The 22,087-nt window shown below is 38.8% G+C and overlaps 1 protein-coding gene across 1 annotated transcript in view; it reads right to left on the bottom strand.

Moving 5' to 3' along the window:
• Positions 1 to 14,045: 14,045 nt before the first annotated feature.
• The window catches only part of camk1b (calcium/calmodulin-dependent protein kinase Ib), a 48,158-nt gene continuing 40,116 nt past the window's right edge, over positions 14,046 to 22,087 (bottom strand). Inside the window, exons 5-12 of the mRNA XM_084731021.1 lie at positions 20,391 to 20,529; positions 20,020 to 20,146; positions 19,631 to 19,706; positions 19,282 to 19,394; positions 17,531 to 17,609; positions 17,212 to 17,299; positions 15,819 to 15,948; positions 14,046 to 15,687 (exon numbers count right to left, since the gene is read on the bottom strand). Of these exons, the coding sequence (XP_084587147.1) occupies positions 15,608 to 15,687; positions 15,819 to 15,948; positions 17,212 to 17,299; positions 17,531 to 17,609; positions 19,282 to 19,394; positions 19,631 to 19,706; positions 20,020 to 20,146; positions 20,391 to 20,529 (832 nt within the window). The 3' untranslated portion in view covers positions 14,046 to 15,607. The remainder of the gene's footprint in view (positions 15,688 to 15,818; positions 15,949 to 17,211; positions 17,300 to 17,530; positions 17,610 to 19,281; positions 19,395 to 19,630; positions 19,707 to 20,019; positions 20,147 to 20,390; positions 20,530 to 22,087) is intronic.

Below are 22,087 nucleotides of genomic sequence, written 5' to 3'. Positions count from 1 at the left end.
TCATTGATTCTTCCAGACTTGTCAGCGACAGAAAAGAGATTTCATGTTAAATGTGTCTAGCCAAACACCAGAACAAAGCGACTACTGAGATGCAGAGGGGTAATGAATTCAGCTGAAAGTTTCAAACCTCAATTGTAAGGTTTCCTGCTTTCCATGTATTTCAGTCAGAAATGATAAATGCTTCTTGGCACACACAGCATGTTTTGTGTGAATCAAGGCTAATAAATCAAAAGTTTTCAAAGAACTGGTGCAAGTTCAAAAGCAACATAAATCCTAAAAATAAATTGACCCTTGTTTGACCTCTTTCCCTGAAGCTTTTCTCCAGTTTACGTCCGGTGATCGTTCAGAGAGAACACAGGACCATTTCAGACACAAAATCATCTTGGCAGATGAAATTTTCAACACAATTTCCAGGAGAGCTGAACCAAATTTCTTCCATATGGTGCTGTCGCATAAAACCGAGGGAATGAGGGGCCGGGTATGCATGGCGAGAGGAGAAACAAGACGTGTTTCAAACATGTCAGACAGGAACTTTCTTGCAGGACTGTTAAAGCTGGATGTGAAAGGGACATTTACGAGTGCTCTTCTTGCGTATCGTTTGACCTCTTGAGCAAAGAGAGAAAGTGCTACAGAGAACAGCTCATCTTGCCTCCTGGTTAACTTTTTCATCAGACAACCTTGCCTGCAGCCAACTGTCAAAATCCCATGGACCTGGGCCAAAGATGATATACACACACTGCTTTCTCAACATAAACCACCGTGCACAGCCAAGCTGCAAAACAGATGTCAAGCAATACGACTGCACAGTGGTGGTCCCTTTCAGAAGACCTGGCTATCTGTGGACATGGATTATTTATCTATCCTTGTTTTATGTTTTCAAATGCTGTTACTTTCTCTGGCTGCTCTCGTTTCATTTTTTTGTATTGATAATCCCAGAGCATCTGATTGGCCAATAGAGTTGATCTTATTCCTTTTCTCCCACTTCTGTCCACATTTTCTTAAGCAGCTATATTTTGTCTTTCATTCTGTCTGTCTGTCCGTCTGTCATCGCTCTGCATGAAGAAATACACCAGAGAGGTTTTTAACTTTCTAACCTTTGGTTACTTGAGTCTGCACTTGGAGAGCCAATGTTTCCTTTCAAGAAAAAATGCGCTCTTTGTGTTTCAAATTAGTCACCCCTATTACATTAAAACAAGACTAAGAATGTACAGTTATGCAAGATGCTCTGTGAGACGACATAGTGGTGCTTTTGAGCTAAATGTAAAATGCTAGCAAGCAAAAATAGCAGAGTTAATGATTCCACTTGTCACCTCTGTCAGTTGTCCCTGTTAAATTACATTTTTAGTCATTAGTCATTAGTTTTTGTTAAGGGGGAAATTCAACATCCTTTATGTGAATGTCTAACCAGTGTTGCTGGTAAATGTAGTCAGTTGAAGCAATAAATATCTCAGCGCGTGCTACTGTATATTGACCAATAAATCTGTTGCTTCTGTTTACCACATTTACCATCAACAGTGATTGGACATCCACATAAAAGTGGTGAATTTCCCTTTAATCTTGTTTATAATGTTCATTTTTCCATTGGGACTGGTCTACTGGGTGCTGCACGCCTCAAACTCTGATTTCCATCAGCTATATCCGGTCCCTGTGGTACGTTGACCTGCAAGCTCTACTTAAATACAGCATACTTCAGTAATTTTGTTTTTGTTAGTAAAAATATGTTTTATGTATGTTAATTACCACCACAGCAAATGTTTTATTGTATTTAATGGTATTAATTTGTCGAGCACACCAAAATCTGTGAGTCTGCTAATTTGAAAGGAGCTTTAAGATTGTGTAAACAGACAATAAATGTGTGTTCTGAGTTTGTTACACCACAGAAACGTGTTTACCACACAGCCAAAATAGAATTATTAAAAAAATACCAAAGTATATAAAATTTGGTCTCAAAATCATGAAAAAATAAGCAGTTGTCTTTTTTCTGAAACACTAGGAGCATGTCCATCCACCGTCTCAGTGTCAAACACCAATACAACCTGAACGCAACCTGACACATGGAACTTGTCCATGTCAACATGTCCAGACATATTTGGATCCAGAGGGTGGTGACAGGATAACAGGATGTTTCTTTTTTCTTCTATGCTGGGTTGTTGGAAATCAGGTGAGCTGGAGTGAACTGCTGGGCTGATTTGGACTTGGTCGCTGAAGGAGGAGGAGCGGGAGGTGGTGTTGTTTGTGTGTCAGTTCATGGGGCTCGTACATAGCATTGGGCAACCATGGCTCCAGCATCATCTTATTTTAGTTTTTTTGTGTGCTAGCATAATTAAAGTACAGCCGAGGCTCATGAGAATGTCACTTGTTATGGAGGTATTTAGTGAAAAACCCAAGAAGAAATCAAATTTTGACTTGGTGGTGATGAAAGGTTAAGGGATCACTGAAGTCATTAAGATTCATCCAGAGGAGGACGAGCATGCCAGTATAAAATTTCATGGAAATAGATCCAGCAGTTGTCACATTTTGCTCAAAACCACAAATGTTAATGATGGTGATGCAATGCCAAGTTTCCAATGGCCCATTATTCTGAAACCTTAGTAGTCCATTTGTCCAGCAGCCATATCTCTGAAGGCCCGAAGCTCCAAAAATACATCAGCGTACGCATTTTAACACAAACCATGTATGCTTATACCTAACCTAAACCTAAACCAACATTAATTACATTTTTAGTATTGTTAGCATAAGGATGAAGGTCACGTGACTATTTTTACCATGACAACTGAGGCCACCTGACTTCATCCCTTCCTGCATGTCCAAATGCACTAAGATATTAACAGACCAGTGTGTAGGATTTAGTGCCATCTAGTGGTGTGCCTTGAGATTGCAAACACCCCATTTCACCCTCCCCTTCCAAGCATATAGGAGGGGCTGTATCTGGAGACAGTGTTTGGCTTGTCCGTTCTGGGCTACTTTAAAAACATGGCAGTGAAACATGGTGACCTCAGCAGCAGAGGACTCACGGCCTCTTTTGAAATAAACTGATCATTCTAAAGTAACAAAAACCCAATGCTTCTTATTTTCTGGTGATTATACACTAATGAAAAGATACTTAAGAGAATTATATTTCATTTTTGCCATTTTTGCAAATATATTCCTGTAAATCTTACATACTGGACCTTTAAGGGCAGAAAACTCCAGGAAGAGTGTATATTTTTGGAACAACAGGCCTTTGGAGCAGTAAGTTTTTGTTTTCAAGATAATGTGCAGTCGGACAAATGGGATTTCAGTCCAATGGACATTTTTCGGACTATTTGGGTTTCAGAATAATGGGCCGATGAAAAAAAAGGGCAGCCCCCCCCCCCAATGATGCCTTAGGAAAAGTCTGTGGACTTACTGACCAACCTTAGAGCCATGTTGCATGTGGGAGAAATGCATGTAGTAACACCTGCATCTCCAATTCATATCAAACTTAAGTGCAAGTCAGCGATACCTTTTCACGTTGACAGTCTGCATCTTCCTCACAGCGCTGTCACTCTGTCCTCTGCTTCACAAAGAGAACATTATCCAACACCTCCATGAACATGGCCTCAATTTGAGTGGAAACGTTTCCTCATCATCTCTTCACTCTTGACGAGCTGTACTCTGGCGAGGAGGAGGTGATTTTTCATTGTTGCCTGTCCATGTCTGTTTCAATAAGGATGACTGATGTGTGTGTTTGCCCTCAGAGACCTCTGCTGTTCCAGTCTAACTAAAATCACAATACCGTGCTTTTAGCCTCGACTTTGTACTGTAAGCTCCAGAGAGGGAAATTCAGTACAAGTATCTCAGCGAGCCAAAAAGAGTGAGCTCAGTATTTTAGTTTAAGGCTACAGTAATGACCATAACACCAGATTAAATTCCTCAGCTCCGTTATGGCACGCAAAAGGGCCATGGTTCACACTTGAGAATTTGGATTTCACCGTTGTTTTTTCACTCTGAAAATAATGTTCACAGTTCCTGATCAAAGACCATGACACACACACTTTATTTCTCCCTGGAAATTACTTTACTTGGTCGAGTTTTTCTGTCACCTATTCATTGTTTTAGTCCTTTTCCTTCCTGTCCTTCTCATTTGGCTAAAGGTAAACCGCTGCTTTTAACATTTACGAAGAACCTATTTCTTTTTCTCCCTCTTCTTCCCTTCCCCCATCCTTCTGCCTCCATATTTCATTTGTAATTACTCCCCTGTTTGTCTAAATTACTGATGAAGTCCACAAGACATGCAGGAGGAATCTGACTTCATGTGTTTTTTGTCAGCGCCGAGCTGTTTTTATATCTTATCTTTATACTCAAGGGTGTTGGTATATTTTCCACCCTGCATGTTTACAGCGTTTCTGAGTGATTGTTCAGGATTTGAGGCTTTTCTGTGTTTTCTTCTGTACTGCATTTGAAGTTTTTGCATAGTTTTGAGAGGAGAGCATCCTGCTGTGGGTTGACTATTGTTTGTAAATGCACCAGTTGTATGGGTCACTGGAGATTGCTGTTACTATTCTGGTAAACACTGAGGTGTTGTGTGCATGTCAGATGTGAGTGGCTCACTGATTCAGAGGATCATTAGCTGAGTCAAAGCTGAATGGTGATGAGGTCTGGAGACGAGTGTGTGTGACAGTGGTGGAGCAGGATGCTGCACGGCGGTGATAAGAGGTCATATCTTTTGATTATAAAGCTAAGAATAAATACTGGATGAATCAAATAAAATGTATATATGGGGTGAAATGGAAATACCGTTAATGTTATTGTTGTTGGTATTTTGTTTTGAAATCGATCTTCTCAAAGTTCCATTGGATGTGACTCACCGGGCGTGTTAGAGCAGATTTACTTTGCAGCTCTCTTGATCAGCAGTGCTCCTCACACGTTGGTGCAAACCTATCCTGTAAAATAAGCCTGAGCTTATTATTTGAGCATAAATTACTGTTCGAGAAAAGGTTTCCGAAAGCACGGCCATGCAGTCTTCAGACTCACAGTATGAGTGTGTGAGCATTTGCATGTAAAGGACTGGCAGACGATGGGGCTTCAGTAAATCAAAAATGTTCTTGGTAGTTGCTCAAGATGGTTTTGTTGAGAATGGAAAGCAGTAAAACTGAAAGAACGGCTCTTATTTCTGAAACCATCCTAGTTGGTATAAAGAGTTTAGGGGCCAAGACATTAGGAAGGGGCAATTTCAAACTTTTAGTATATAAACAAGAATAAAAATCTGCGGAAATTTGTACAGAAACAGAAATGCTGCTGCTGTGTTGGACTTGTGAACTGGTCATTAAGTGAGGAATTAATGAATGAATGAAACTGGGTCATTATTTAGTCGTTCACATTGACACACATTTCACACGTTTCTCTGGTCAGTGTGACCTCAGACGACCCAGAATTCCTCTCTGTATCCTGTCTGATGTCCTCTTTGATCCATTGTCTCCATAGTCAGTCAGATCCCATTCTAGATGTGCAAAGGTGTGGAAACAACACTCTTTCATGCTCTTCCTCCCCATCTGTCCTACTCCTTTCATGTTTTCTTTCCTGACAGTGTCTTTGCTTTCATCTGCCATGCTCGGGGACTGTGTTGTCTGATGGACAGAGTCCCAGCTCAGGCCGATATCAGATGTAATACTAATGCAAGTAACATGGATGTCAAGTTTCTGGCAATGTTTGACCCTAATTGTAGGTTGAATTTTCCCAAAAGTGGAAAATTAGTGGCTCTCCTCATGCTGCCAGATACTCTCCATCCTGCTCTCCATCCTGTTTATTATTACCAACTGTGGTTTGCACAGTCATGCAGGGCTTTGAGGGCCTGCAACTTTTCATAAACTGCGGTGCTTTGACTTCAGAAGCTGCAGTGTTGATTCTCTAAGAAGGCTCAGGATTCAGTCCATGTTTTCCAGAGGAACAACTCAGAACATCTTTTGGGATTCAAATAAACTGGGTCAGATTTGTGGTTTGAAGAGCTAGCCTTTGAAACTTTATAGCAAAGCACCTTCACATCATCTCTCTCAACCAGATCTGCTAAAATGAGTCACTCATAGTGAGTGATTTGTTCATAAACTGCACGTCACTCATCTCCGGGGCATGAAGAGGAGGAGGGTGATCTCACTGTATAGTTAAGTCTCGCACCCTCCGCTGTGCTCCAGCACCTCAGGGACTTTGACTTGCTCAAACTAAAACAACCTGGTTTCACTCCTAAAACAATGTGAGGCCACAGAACCGAGAAGAAATGAAACTGGAAAATCCTTTTACATTAATGGTTTGTGTCTGTTTTTCCATGTTTTGGTCCAAAGAAAAAAAATTGAGGCAAGATGCTCTGAGCCGTATGACGCTACATCCAAAGGCAAATGCACAATGAAAAGATCTCAGTGATTAGATAAAGAAGAAAAAATAAGTGTGCATGCGTGTATTTATTTGGTATTTTCTTCATAAAGCCACTCTAAATCTATCCACACAACTATTTGTTAGTTAAGCTTCCAGGCTGCATGCCGGTGTGTGTGTGTGTGTGTGTGTGTGTGTGTGTGTGTGTGTGTGTGTGTGTGTGTGTTTTGGCCTGTTCCTGTGTGACAGTCTGTGTGTGAGAGAGACAGTTAAATCTTGTTACAATCAAAACACACGTACAAATATCTAATTTAATACATATAGCGCACAAGTCATATGACATTATTCAGTGTTTGTGCAGTGACTACATGATGAGATTAAACTTTGGACGTCCTCCTGTGTGTCTTTATGAAAATAAACAGCACAACTGACAAGACGTGGCGTGTCATTGAATTTGTTGTTACCTCCACTAAGGAGGTAATGTTTCCATGTCTCTGTTTGTCTGTTTCTACTCAGATTTTGGTGACATTTGCTGTGAAGTTCAGCCATGAACCAAGGAAGAGCTGATTTGATTTTGGTGCAGATGCTTTAAAGATTAGTGGTCAAATCAACCATGTAGGCATTTACGCCGTAAAGCACTTTTGCATGTATTTGCTCATAACTCATGAACTGTGAGGTGTAGAAGCTAAATTCTTCACCATATTGCACCTAACAAACACATTATCCATTTGCTATTTAACATTCCATATCTGCTATTCTTCTATGCACCATTTAACGTAAAATTGCACAATTATTTAGAGCATTGTACAAATTACAACCATATGTGTAACCATGCGCACAGCATTGCGCTCACTAGAAAAACCTTCCTGGTGAACATAACACAGGTAGCAGTTTGCAGTACATTTCCCTCTAAAATGTAACCAGCAAAACAAATTTGTACCATATGAACCAATTTTAGGAGACAGTGTTGACATATTACAGATGCTGTAAAATTCAACTCATAGTTGGCACTACCATTCTGAATTTATATAACTCACTGGTCATGAGTCTGACTCATCTGAAATGTTACTCAATTAATCTTGACCTAAACATCATTAATTTTTTGAATGGCAGTTTTCCATCCCCAAAAAGCCTGACGGAGGAACACCAGGATTTATTGCTGTTTGAAAACACACCCGAAGGACAGTTGAGTTTTTAGGTCTTATTCCCAGGAAATCAAATACCAACATTTTGGCTTGCTAAAGCCTCCTAAACACACCAAATTAATTTGAAAATAAGAAGTTATGAGGAGAGGGTGGGGTCTCTGCTGGTGGGCTGTGGGTGGCGATTCAGAGGGATTATTTCTTTTAATGAGTTGATACATTTTTGGGGAGAAACCCTGCATAGTTTACCTTTAAGTAATTAATAATTTTTAACTAGCGAAATTAAGTCGGGACAGTTTTACTTATATTAGACAGAATCACAAATTGCCTGAGAAGGATTTACAATCTGTACTGCAAACAAAAGGCTGGAAAAGAGTGAAAATCTCAAACAACTTGTGAAAACTGTGACAGCACTTGTTGAAGGACAGCATGGACTTAATGGGCACATACATAAACCTCCTGAGAGTACTGACAGACAGACGCACAATAGATTCCTGCTGACAGACAAACAGGAGGGCAGTGTGTGTGCTCACTCTTTCATTGTGCACACATCACATTTCATTTCAATCCTTAACTCAACACTTTGACATAAGGCGAAACAGTTAACCTTGAATAATGAAGGGTCATAAAGAGAATACTATTACCCCCAAAGATGTCATTATAAACCCATTAAAGTCATCTGCAATGACCCACAGTCAATTATCTTATCTTATCACACTTATCTTCATTATTATTGGAGTATAATTTTATGCCAGGTCCAGTAGGTCACCTTCTACAGTAGGGACAAAGATTTGTGGACCTGTAAGATCAGAAAGTCTCTGAGGTCATGCTAACAGCATGGCTAAAAGCCAAATGCACTGCAGTATTATATTAGCAGAATAATAATAATAATAATAATAATAATAATTTTATTTATATAGCACTTTTCAAGCTTACGCACAAAGTGCTTTCCATATTAAAAGATTTACAGAATAAAAGGAAAAAGGCATAAAGATCATATTGAAACATTTAAAAACGCATTTAGAGCAGATAAATACAACATATTTTCTTAAAAACAATAAAACAATAAAAATAGAAGCGCTAATAAACAGCTTTTACTACTGTTGATGTGCAATTTGTACTGGGAAGTCAGAATTTCCGAATGGAACGCACCTTTAGATGGTGAACATGGATGAATCTGTCTAGTTATACCCACCTGACATGGTGAAATTAAAATCACATCCCCATTATCATTTTGAGCATGTTAGCATGATGGTGTTAGCATTTAGCTCAAAATAATGCTTTGGCTAAGTGGTGCCATGCCAGTGTTGTGATGTCCAATGGTCCACTGGCCTGAAAGCCACTTTGTCTGACAGCCCATTATCCTGAAAACAAACACCCAATGCTCTGAAGGCCCATGGCTCCGAACTTAGCCACAGAACATAACTTAATTAACGTAACTAACTTATTTACTGGAATTCAAACCATCTTGTTGTCTAAAAAGGAAGTTTTGGTGCCTAAACCTAACAATGAATGACTATTGTTACCATGACGACAAACATCACCTAATGAAGGTCACTTGTTTGCACATCAGAATACATTAAGATACTAACAGTAAAAAAAAAACTCCAGGAAAAGTGTGTTTTTTTGGAACAACAGGCCTTAAGAGCATTGGCTTTTTGGTCCGGTGGGACATTTTTCAGTCAGGGTTCACAAAAATGGTACTTCTGAACAATGGGCAGTTCGGTTCCTAAATACAACCTCAGAGCTGCTAGCATGGCACATGTGAAAGACTTCAGGGGTTTTCTAATAATTATACCATCTCTGCCTATAATGGAGATGTGAAATATGTAAGCAAACATGTAACTCTTCCTCCAACCAGAAGATTAAGCAGCTCTTCACCCCGCTCAAATTTTGCATCCAGTATTCACAGCAGGTGGGATTTTTCTTATTGATACGACACCATGCACTTAATAAATCTTTGCAGACTTCCAGATCAGCATTTTGTTTTCAGAGCTGACTGCAGGTTTTAATTACTGACACTGCTCAAATAAATCATCATGCAAACGATGGAGTTGAGTCTGTCATACCAGTGTGGTTCACTTCTGGCTCATCACAGTGTATCGAGTCTCTATTTCACATTCCATGCAAGCATGGGCAACAGCACTCCAAAGTCACGCTGGGAGGAGGATGTGGACTAAGCACAATCTTCATCAACGTGCTTCCGTTCTCATATTGTCGGAGAAATTAAACCCAGACACAAAGATACGTGTGTTAGATTTAAGAATGTAGGCCCACTGTCTTCTGGTCCCATCCCCGAATTAGTTGTACTGTTCTACATGGTGCCAGGTTTCACCCTCGGCCATGTTTCGCTTTGTTTTTCCCACTCGTCCACATCTCAACACCGCCTGCGTCTTTCAGCACTCTTTACCTTCTGATCCGTGCAATTTCTCTCCCATTATTTTGAATCAGTCCCTTGTTCCTGGTTTGACCGCATAATTTTTACTCTGTCTACTGTCTCCTGAATGAGGTTGACCACCAGACTCCCGCTCTCACTCTGCTCCCCGGTCTCCTCCAGCTCAGCGCTCCCAGCAGCCAAACCACAAGCCTCAATTACCCAGCATTCTTTGGAAAGGACGAGAGAGGCCTCATGTAGCAGACTATGAAATTAACATTCATGACAAACCTCTCAAGCCACAAAACCGTTTCATGAGAGCAACAGTTGCAGAATTTCATCATTGAGAAAAGTATCAGATCTATTGTAACTTTTTGCTGAAGAGTAACTTAAAAAAAAAACTTATGACTATTCTGGCCTACAAAGCTAAAACACAATAACTACACATTTAGTCAAAACACAGCTGATACCAGAATCTGACTTGACATTTATTTGACCACATGTTTTTATGGTATTAAAATAGATAATGTAGAAGAAAATAGCATGTTAAGGCAACGTTATGCAAGTTTATTTTATTTTATTTATTTATTTATTTATTTATTTATTTGTTTGTTTGCTTTGTGACAGTGTTTTCTTCTGTCCTCTCTGGCTCTGTCCATGTCTGATTGCTTAATGAGGAGCACCTGGCCTGAATGAAGTGCTTTAAAGCTCCTGTGCAGGATTGGAAAAGAGGTTTCTGGTGTGGGGACAGCTGATGTTGCTCCCAGTTGCCTCCCAGCCTTTTTTTTTTTTTTTTTTGTGTGTGTGTGTCGCTGTAAACTTATGTTTTGACTGTGTGCCTTTTGTTAAATTGATTTAGTGTCTTGGTAATTTGTATGTTATGTTAATAAATCCCATGGATTTGGCTGTAATAAAGATGTCTTTCTGTGGTTGATTTGGGTCAGTGTTGTTCGCCCCACTGGGCTGCCTAACGACAGCAAAAAACCCAGCATGAAATTGCAAATAATTTGATGTCTATGACTATTCACATCAAGCATGATACAATTTTGAGAATTATCAAGCTCATGAAAAAAAATAAATAAAACAAAACAAAACGCACCACTAATAAAAACAGATGTCATCAATGTCAGTAAGGATGACCCTGGGTTTTTTACTTAATAAAATAAGAGAGAGAGAAACAACATACCTGTGTACACCCAATATTGCGAAAGAGAGGAGAACTTGGCAAGTTTCAAGTTTGTGTTCAGGAGCTGAAACTGAACCACAGCGCATTTCAGAATGGATTTCAGGACGTCACCTAGTTTGAAGCAGCAAGGCAGTAATTTTAGAGAGCTGCCTGACCGAGAGCAGTGGCTAGCTGTGATTTGTAAACAGCTCCAGCTGTGTGCATTTGGTTCATTCAAACTCCTCATAGGACAGGGGTCGCCTGCTTGGAAGTTTAGATGTTTAACATAGACTGTTGAAGCTTGATATCCACACCATCGTCATACTGAAGCTCATTTGTTGTTCCTCTCCACACATTGCCTTTGAAATGGCCATCTCTGTAGTTCTTTCCCCCTTATCATATAAAATAGAGTTCTGTGAAAGAAGCAGTCTGCCGTCTTCAGTGTTTCGAAATGTGACGTTGTCAACAATATGCAGTTTGACTGGTCAGCTGTGTACTCGTTGGAAGCGAAACTTCGGAAAAATTGAGCTTGGTCTGAAAAAAATAAAAGCCGCAGTATCACTGGCAAAACTCAAGTGTTCATGTGAAAGTTTGACTTGGCTGAATAGGTTTGAAAAATAGTTTTAATGTACAGCTTAATCACATGAAAACACGTGTCCGGTGTGTAAGGTCTTAAGGGTAGGGGTCATAACAGGTGCCCCTACAGTTTCAAGTGCAATTCACTTATACACCGCTGTCATAACTGTACATGTGCATTTGTTATGATTATATTACTTATGGTAAAAAACTAGCAAGCAAACAACTTTGCTAACACAAGCAAACACCAAGCAAGTGCAATCAAGACATAGCAAATCTGCTAATATTGCTAATTAGTCCAATGGCAAAAATGCCAGCTCGGCATCTGTTTTGCAGCTTTGTATTTTGGTAGATGTAAAGCTGAAAGGACACATTTTGTTTGAAATAATAGATACACTTGCTTAAAAACAGTATTTTCTAGGAAGAGAAAGACGCACCATTATGAATCCTTTTATTGGAACGTAGTTTTAAAATATGTGATTAAAGATTAAAATATTTATTTAAATATTTATTTAATTACTTACTATACTACTATTATGCTGGACAGAAAAAAATAAGTTGTAATGTACTTAGAGTACTTAAAATACATTATTAAATATGGAATTTTATTCTCAAATATGACATTTTTATACCCAGTCTTAAAGTGTAGAATCAAACTGTACAACAATTAGCTTTATTCGTCTTTGGCTAACTGCAAATAATCTACAGTGGATGTGAAACTTGTATAAAATGCAAAAGGCTTTATCTAGACCTAGTGTTTCTCTGTTCTGTTTTTTTCTCTTAAAAATGGACTCAGACAAATAATTCATAATGCATAGACAGGGATTTAATGTATGTTTCACTTACAGATCTGTTCCAAGCACAAGTCACTGGCTTTCACACTGAGCAGTAATCATTTGTCAACAACCCATGATGCATTGCATCTGTGTGTACAGTTAGGTACTGTAGACCAAAAAAGCATTCTTTAAAAGGCAACGCATTTATGGTACAAATACACATTTGTACAACAAGTCTTATCACACAATAGTTACCCTCTAAAAGTGGTTAATAACCGATCAAAGGACTGTCACACAAATCATCTCCTCCATGAATGAAATGTATGTGCTATAAAAATACTTAAAAGCTGTGTGGCAATTGGTTTAAACATTAGTTCAGTTTTTCTTCCTTTCTATAACTGTGGTTCCAATATCACTTCTGCTATTTTCATACCAAGGTGGTTGAGTGGTGAGGTAATGGGACACTACTTGGTTGTGTATTTCATCACTTGTTTCATTGCACTGGAATGTAAAAATCTTCCGTTTTCCGTTTCCACAAAACAAGAACAAACATTCAGAGTTGTTTTGTTTGTTCCATCCTCTCTGACAACACTCAATTATAACAAACTATCCTCTCTACTGAGATTTTGCATCGAAAAATTCTTTCTTTTACAGTTTTTGGGAAACATTTTCTTTGGAGTACCTCTGGGATTGGGTGTGCTGAACCAAAAGGAATAGCAGTATGTAAGAAAAGCTTTGTATATTAACACCAGTCATCATTTGTAGGCCAATTACAGAAGCTAAATGAGACTGCAGGCGTTTAATTACAGTGTTTGTGGCTATATGTCAAATTAGAAGAGCTGTTTTCATTATCAGGAGATTAGTTGTGATATTGTGAGTCTGCCAACAATAATAAGCGTCAGCTTGCCTGTGCTTGTTTGGGTCTTAATCTGTCACAAATTAATTCATGACGTTCAAACAATTTACACTGAAATTTCCAGAAAATTAATCACTCTTTTAACTTCACTTTACAGTTTGGAGTCACCAGTTACATTACTGTCCAAGCATACTACAATGTCTACCCAGTAGAAATGCAGAATAAAACTCACCAAGACTTTTTGAAGCAGCAAAACCTGTTGAAAACATTGTTGCTCTTTCCTCGTCTGCAAGACAAACTTTTGAAGAGAATTTTGATCTTTGTCTACATCTGACAATATCTCTTCTTTGGCCAGCACTCATGGCAAATGTTAAATCATCACAAGTTGAGTACACATAAATCATTGTTGATCATGGGATTCACAAATTTCATGCAAACATAGTAAGTACCAAATCACATCGTTACCAAATGCCCACACTGTTGTATCAGAGAGAGAACAAAACTGTGGACGGTGTGATCAGAGGAGGGATGAAGCTCATGTTGGTGGAAGATCTCAGCATCTCTTTCACTGTGAGCCATTCAGGACAGTCCTTCAGTTTAAGGAGATTCAAACAAATGTGCATTAAGCCCCTCTACATCTGATACTCAAACCCATTCTCCCCTGAACAGTTTACAGTGCAAGATATAAAATCCAATGAAAGAACCAACATCACTGTGTCTGTCAATGCATGTTATTAAAAAAGAGTTGGGTGAATGAATAAATACACTCTTCATGCACACACAAACATAAAAAGCACTGATGGATGTATAGTAAAGATGAAGTGAGTCAATCTGATACATATTCACATTCTTTAATCCAAGTTCTTTCTCTACAGGCTGCATGTGGAGGAAATGTGCCTGTAAACGGATGACACTGTGATTACAGTACATGGTGACAAATGCATATCAAAATTTGATTCCAGGTTTTTTATTTTTGCATTTACACAACCTACATAATCCTACAAACTCAGCCTAGTCTTCAGGGTGGCTAAGCACACTGATCAATGCTTCTTCAGGTTTGCAAATAAACCTTTTTTTTTTTTTTGACACAAAATGTACTTTAGGATTTGAATTGAAATACATGAAAACAATTCTTTAATATGTATCACTCAGGGAGCAGGTAAAATAATAGAAAAAGGCTCCTGGTGAAGCCCTCTAGAAAGGTTTTAACACCCATCATTGTTGGTTTACTCATTTCATATTGTAAAAAGTGATGTTTTCTTAGAGATTTAGAGCAGATTCAGTGATTATGAAAATACACTTATAATGGCTATACACCCTAATGCCAGTGTACAGTATGTGCGTAGGCTTTCCCTCTGACAATACAGTACTTAACTTTGACACAAAAAGCATAAAACTGTATTTTTAAGCTAAAAACGTGATACATATAAATATGAAATTACAGCAAGAGTCTGTGCTGCAGAAAGAGATGAAACATTTCAGAAGCTACACGAAAATAAACCCATCATACTGTATATCCTAAAGGCACCTTAGACAAAGATATATCCCTGTGCTTGAGTGGTTAAAGAGGTTTGGGGTTAAAAAAAAATAGAAGGGAGAAGTCTAACCACTGCATGGAAACATTATATTTTGCCACAAGAGAGGCTACATAGATGGAGTTTTCATTGCATAAACTATTCTGTTACTGATTGTCTAAAAGCGCGCCTTAAAGACAAAGAACGCACATCTGGAAAATTACATGATTTGACTCAATGTCATTTCAAATACGGCAGCATATCAAAATGTTCTATGCCTTGCCACCTTAATAAAATTTGCACAAAACACTCCATCATTTGCATCTTACTGCATTTCTGCAACAGGGTATTTTTCTAAGATAACAAAACATGCATGAGGGGGAACCTCTCTCCTGATCATGCAGATATTGTTTCTGGATTTAAGCTCCAAAGTCTAACAATAGGAAGTTAAAAAGACAACACAAAAATATATAAAACAAACAAAGAGACAGGTTGAATCATGAGTAAAAACAGTGTCCAACAAGCTCTGTCCTGCTTCGGCAAAAACAATCCCCCTGACATCCTGGTGGAGGAGGTTATCTTCCCCTCCTTTCTCTGTATCATCTCCCCATTTCAACTCATCCCAAACTACCAGCCCAGTCAGTAAAAATGATCCTCTCTTTGTCATTAAGTCTCCATCCTCCTCCTCCTCCTTTCATCCCATTTTATGTCTTCCTTCTCAGGCTGGACAGGCTTGCTCCCCCTGCAGGCGAGAGGTTGGAATGACGCTGTATTCCTAACCAGATAAAGGGGGAGATGGTGCCTCTGGTTCCACCAAGGGGGTTAAAATTGGAAAGTCGCTGGGATTGATCAGACAGGTGGGTGGAGCGGGCGCCAGGGATCACACCCTACTGGTCGGGTGGCAGCGGTAGGTGCAGCTGGACAGAGGGTCAGCTCCACTGTCTCCCTCACAACATGCCTCTGAGAGACAAAGACGACAAACTGTCAGTCTTATTTGTCAACAAACACACTAAAATGTGATATCCACAAATCCTATTTACTGCTGCATTTACAGTCTTTGTGCGTGTGAGGTAAACAAATGACTCCTTTACCTGCATTCTCCTCTGGCATTAGCAGGTGAGTTCGGCACGGGCTGGGCAGAGTGGGGTTGGGTCCCTCGTGACTGGTGCCAAGCTGGAGACGCCTCATGTGACGAACCACTGCCGTGGCGTTGAATGCTTGCTAAAGAACAAAAGACACAAATGCAATATGAAGAGTTAGCAAAGCATGCACCTCCGAACATTATAAATACTAGATTCCTGACAGAAGTACATGTCAGAAAAGAAAAGGAGCGTCTGAACTTTAGATAATGCTCTCATGAACATTTTTATTAGACCGTCATGTGAAATATCAGACAGAAGAAGCATTTGTACCCAAAACAACACATGGTGGTATAAAAATAAATGTTCATGGGAGCATTATATTGTGTGCAGACTGTTTTTCTTTTTTTGACAAACACAATATAACTCAATAAACTGCTGAATCCCATTCATCTGACACTGACAGTTAACAGCAACTCAGAAAGCAGCCTAAAGCAGTGGTTCCAGACATTTTTTGCTTAATATGAAGCAATTGCTCTACTTTCTACTCATCAAAACAAGTTGTATGTCTGTGAGTTGTGGGCAGTTCACTGAAGGAGTGATTTTTACCTTCTTAGGTGATTTAATTTTACTTGTAAATAAAGGACAGAAAAGTAAATTGTATAATATTTATCTAGAAAAGTTCAAAGAAAAGCTTTAAAATTGACTCTTTAGGGTAGCATGATTTGGGTTCAGATTACAATTGGGGAGGTGCCAATCCAATATTTAGCATCTGTATTGGTCCAATACTGGCCAAAGTCACTGGAGATGTCAGCTGTGTGCAGTTATTTTAAACTCATGAAAGGAAACAAAACAGCTGGGTGCAATTTATTGAAATTTCATTTCGAATGTTTGACTGATTCTAATCAAAACTGCTGCTCTAGTTCAATGTGTGAAAAGTTAAAAAAAGAAAGAAGCTGCAGTGTTGCATAACTGACCCTTCATATTAGTAGAATATTTGTTTCATGGTCTGAGCATTTTGCTTTTTTAGATTGCTGGGTTAGGCAAAGTGCATCCATACAAATTTTACAGACTGATTAGTTGTTTAAGAGAGGAAAAACACCACATTGGATTGGAATCAGTATCAGCCCATACTTAAGGTTTGTACCAGGTTGGACAACACAGGCCTAAAGATTTGTGGCAGTCCCAAGTCTTTCATTCTGAAAGCTCAAATCCATTCCCAAAAGTTAAAATTAAAAAAGGCTGCACTGGAATGATTCTTGAAGTTCAGACCAAGACCAGACTTTTTAAGGTAGCTAAACTGTATTCTCTCCATGCGCACCAAAGGGCAAATAAACCCACTGGTATAAATCATGCATATAAGAAAATCAAAGTGCATCCAAGATAAACTGGAAATCTGACTCACCTTCCACTTGCTCTTAGCAAAGTTCTTCTTGATCTGAGCACTGACAGACTCATGGATGTTCTTATCCAGAGCAGTATCCCCAGCAATCCTGAAAAATGAAGTAAGGAAACACAAGAGTGTCTGTGCAATAGGTAGCAGTCACATGTACAGCCAGTCAGAATAAGAATTTCATGAGCACCGAGAATTGCATAATATTCTCAACCTGGATCAGTTGAAATCAAGTAAATCACTGAAGTTGGAGCATCAAAGTTTAACTTAGACAACATAAATCTACTTTGTAATGTTAGTGCATCATGATAGAGGAGTATAGGAAAAGTACCAGGGGTGCTGCAGAGCCTGGTCACAGGTGTAACGTATGTTGGGGTCCTTCTCCATCAGGTGGATTATAAAGTCTTTAGCTGTAATGAAACAATAAAGATTACATTTTTTTACGAATGTCATCAGCACAAAATTGATGCAATCTATTATTGATGAAGGCCTACACTTCAACATCAGGTTAAAACTGGAAACTCATTAATGCAATTACATTTCAGTATTTCACTGTTGTAAACAAGAGAAAACAAATCTTGAGGTAATTCCTGCATGACAGAAACTTGGCTGCTGCTTCAGTCGTATCATTTGTTCTAAAAGTTGGAGAGGTTCTTGCCCAGAGCAGGGAAACAGGGACCCAGTCCAAGAGCCAGGACTGGGAAAAACATCAACATGGGATCGTTGCCTTGGCTTACTGGCTGAACAGACGCAAGGTGAAAGGTAGGGACTGGATAAAATATTTACTGGCACAGAAAACTTGAGACATCACTCTGTCTGTATGAGAAAGAGCTTGACTGGCTCTGGAAACAAACTCTGGGATAAAAGGTGGTCTCAGACTCAGGACTCGCTCAAGGTGAGAAGCGTCAGGTGGGTGAGTGGATGCTAACGAGCCCTGGCTGCCTGTTTCCTGCTGGATGAGAGGGTCTGTGTGTTGCAGAATGAAAACTTTTTGCATGTCAATGTGCCGTATATTTATTTAAAAATGTTTAAGGTTGTTGACATGTTTCAGTCCTTTGATGTTTTGTCTTAAGAGAGAGAACTTTTCTGAAAAGGTACATATCAGCACATGTAACATGTCATCGTATCCTTATTGCTCAAACATCTCATTTCAGTCGATTGCAATTTTGTTTCATACATAAAAGGTTTTGTATTAGTTTTTTATGTATTTTTTTGGATATAAATGACTGTTTTCTCTTTTCTTTTTATTAAACATTTATTTATTTTCATATAATAAAAATTATTTATTTGTATCCTTTTATATTTCCTTTGGGTGGGGCCTTCCTGTCCAGGCTGAGTAGTCATTTATTGCACACATGAATGCTTTGCCAAAGCATACATTAAAATGAATATATACACCCTATTTTTTAAATGTACAGAAAAAATATATTTCTCTTTATATATCCACATTTTTTATTTACTTATTTATTATTTTATTTATTTCTCTTTATCTCCACATTTTTTATATTATTATTATTATATTTCTGCATTTATTTTCCTATTCTTTTACAAATTTACACTTTAGAGTGGCACTCATATGACTACATAGTTTTCACGAACGGAAAATGCGTTGAAGAATTCCAGGTTTTCTTTTCCAAGATACCTGTGGGCTTTGGAGTCTAACCCACAAGATCACCAGCTTTGGGTTGCAACTGAAAGAATGACATCACAGAGATAAGAAAAAAAAACGTAATGGAAATAAAATGTATCCCATGAGGTGGCTGGCATCACTTTATGTGATCTGGAGAAATTTAGTAGGTTGGTTTAACTTCAGAGATATTGGACCGAGCTAACTAGAAGGAATATGCAGCCCACTGTAGATATAACGTAATGAAAACAAAACAATCATTTATTTATTTTCAGGTCATTATATACCAATGAAAACCTACTTTCTGCCATAGTTTGCCAATAAAACTCTTACACATTTGACCTTTGCAACCTACACACGTAAAGCAATATAATTTTTTGTTGTGTCTGTATGAAAAATCTACTCCAAGGCCACCATGAGAGGACTGAAGAAAAATAGCCTGATATGTGCTGTACCTGAATCAGAGATATCATCCCAGTAAGGAGAATCAAACTCGTATTCCGCCTTCAGGATCTGTTCAAACAGTTTGGCATCATTCTCGTCATAGAACGGAGGGTAACCACACAACCTGAGACACACAGGAGAGCACACGTCATGTTTCCTCACAGACAAGCAGGAGCCTTTCTACTAGGAGCATCCCAGGAACTGAAAATGACTGAATCACTGAAGGTATAACAGCACTCAGCAGGCGAGCAAAGAGGATAATTATGACTACCAAGGTATAAATGACTTGTCTATTACAGTTTCAATACAAAAGTCTGCACAGAATTAAAATATTCATCTTGTTTTATAAAGTGAACTCACAGAATATAGGCTATGACGCCAATAGACCAGCAGTCCACTGCTTTACTGTAGGGTTTCTGAGCCAACACTTCAGGGGCTGAAAGAACAAAACAAGGTCACAGAAGATATTAACTGATGTTTGACACATGTTCAGCATTTCGTGAAATAAGAGTGTGACCTCGGTTCCAATGTAGTTTACAGATAAAATCAAGTCAGAATGGTTGCATATTATTTATTGCTTTAGCCTAAAATGGGCTGAATGTAATTGGTGTTTTAAAAAAAGACAAATACTTTACATCACAGTACAAGTCAGATGTTGGCACTGTACTTAGATAACATGGTGTTCCCTGTCATTTTAAACTGATTAATTAGAAGCAGATTTGTCTAATTGAAGTATCTGGCGTCTTTACCAACATATCCTGGTGTTCCACATGCTGTCGACATCACGCTGCCAGAGCCCTCGATTTTAGACAGACCAAAGTCACTGATCATGATCTTGGAGTCTTCCTCCATGCTGTAGTACAGCAGATTCTCTGGCTGCGACGAGGAGGGACAGACCCAAAACCAGAAATGTTAATCAAGTACCATCATACAAATCATGCACCTCCATCATCACCAAACTACGATGGAAAATTACAGATACTTTGTACATGTTTTCAATTTTTTTTTTTTTTTTTTGGGGGGGGGGGGGGGGTCAGTACACAGATTCAGTCTAAAACAGTTCATTCGGATTTTCTGAGAAGTTAAAATTTCTCAGTGACATCCCTGACCCCTGACTGACCTTGAGGTCACGGTGCACAATGCCCATGTCGTGGAGGTATTTGACAGCATCCAGAATCTGCTGAATTAGCTTACTGGCATCCTTCTCTGTATAGAAGCCCTTCTCAATGATACGGTCAAAGAGTTCCCCGCCAGACACCCTGCATAAAGAGGAAGAGATTCTTAAGTGAAGCTTGAGAGAGATAAAGTACAGAATGGAGACAACCCCCACAAAATCAGACTAGACTGAAATTTCTGGAAATGATGGAAGGAGTCCACTGATCAAAACAGCTAAATATTTTACTTGTTGATGAACAAAAACAGAGAAATAGGATGAAAACTCATGACATGAACATTTATTTTGTCTATAGTATTTCAAACTGCCAGAGTTTGAGAGAAAAGGGGCATGAGGGAAATATGAAATAGGGATTTCCTTCTATACCTATTAATTTGACCAAGGAACCTTGTTTATTTGGTTTGTACATTGTAAATACCTGCTCTAATACTCTACATGATATACATCTCTAACAAACACATGTATAAACACAGACAGACAAAGCATTTTATTTTGGGAGTCAAACTGTGGTGTGAATGAAACTATATAGAATGTAATGATGTCTGCTTGATATTACACTTATTAACCACCAGAGGGAGACATGACTCCGTCTACTGAAAACCTGGAGCTGTTAATAGCAGCCTCCAATATTAACACACACACACACACACACACACACACACACACACACACTACTAGTATTTGTTTTTTGATGTTGTTTGGCAATTAGTCGATTGTATTGCATTCCAGTTAATGTCAGAGGTCAGAATTTCCCAGTTGAAATTTCCAACTTCCGATTTCAAAGTGTTCCTGGTGCAGAATCCCAAAATTAAGCAAAAAACATGGCTGATCGTGACAAACTGATGAGTTTCATTCATCCAGTTGAGCCCTCAGCAGGGCACAATCCTTGCATAAACAACACAGAGAGGGAAAAACAATGTGTAAAGTAACAGACACAGGTAACAGGTTTTGCTATATGAGAGTATACATTATTTAAGGCTTCCACAGGTGCTGCCATTGTTGTGTGACATCATGCAACTGCTTCCTCATGAACTCAAGGTAGATGCATTTGCACTGAGATCACAAGAAGAAAAATTGTGACTTCGAGTGGCAATCCATTGTACCTTTTTGAGTGGGAGGTCAGAAATTTTTGAGCTCTGAATTGTCTGTAATGCAGCATAAATCACCAGAAAGTTGCTGGCTACTCTTTAATAAGAGTCACATGCACAAATGTCTCAGACACACTGAAACATATTTGTTTTTTTCCGTTGTGCATAATAAAAGTGTTTAATACTTATTTGTAAGTACTGATGACATAATTTGCTATTTTGTGATTTTTCTGGGTTGGTGCCCATCACACCCTAAAGACATTTGAGTTGAGCATGCCAGTACCTTTGTATGAATCAGAGGGTACATAAAACATATTGCAAGGACACATAAAAAAGACAAATGAGGGAACACAAATATATTCCTGGGAAATGAAAAACAATTACTCAAGAAAAGAAGCCCTTTCCTTGATAAATGCAGCTTCTCCCTCGCTGCCTCTGTCTGTTATCTCTCTGATTTGCCGTTGACTGTGATTAATACATTAATGATTTATATTTTCTGGAGCATCTCAGTTAATAATGTTCCTGATCCTGATCTGTCCTTTCTCTGTCTGACAT

This window comes from Lutjanus erythropterus, chromosome 2, assembly GCF_056507025.1.
Source record: "Lutjanus erythropterus isolate fLutEry1 chromosome 2, fLutEry1.hap2, whole genome shotgun sequence".
Classification (NCBI taxonomy): domain Eukaryota; kingdom Metazoa; phylum Chordata; class Actinopteri; order Lutjaniformes; family Lutjanidae; genus Lutjanus; species Lutjanus erythropterus.
This window is presented reverse-complemented; position numbering and strand designations above follow the sequence as displayed.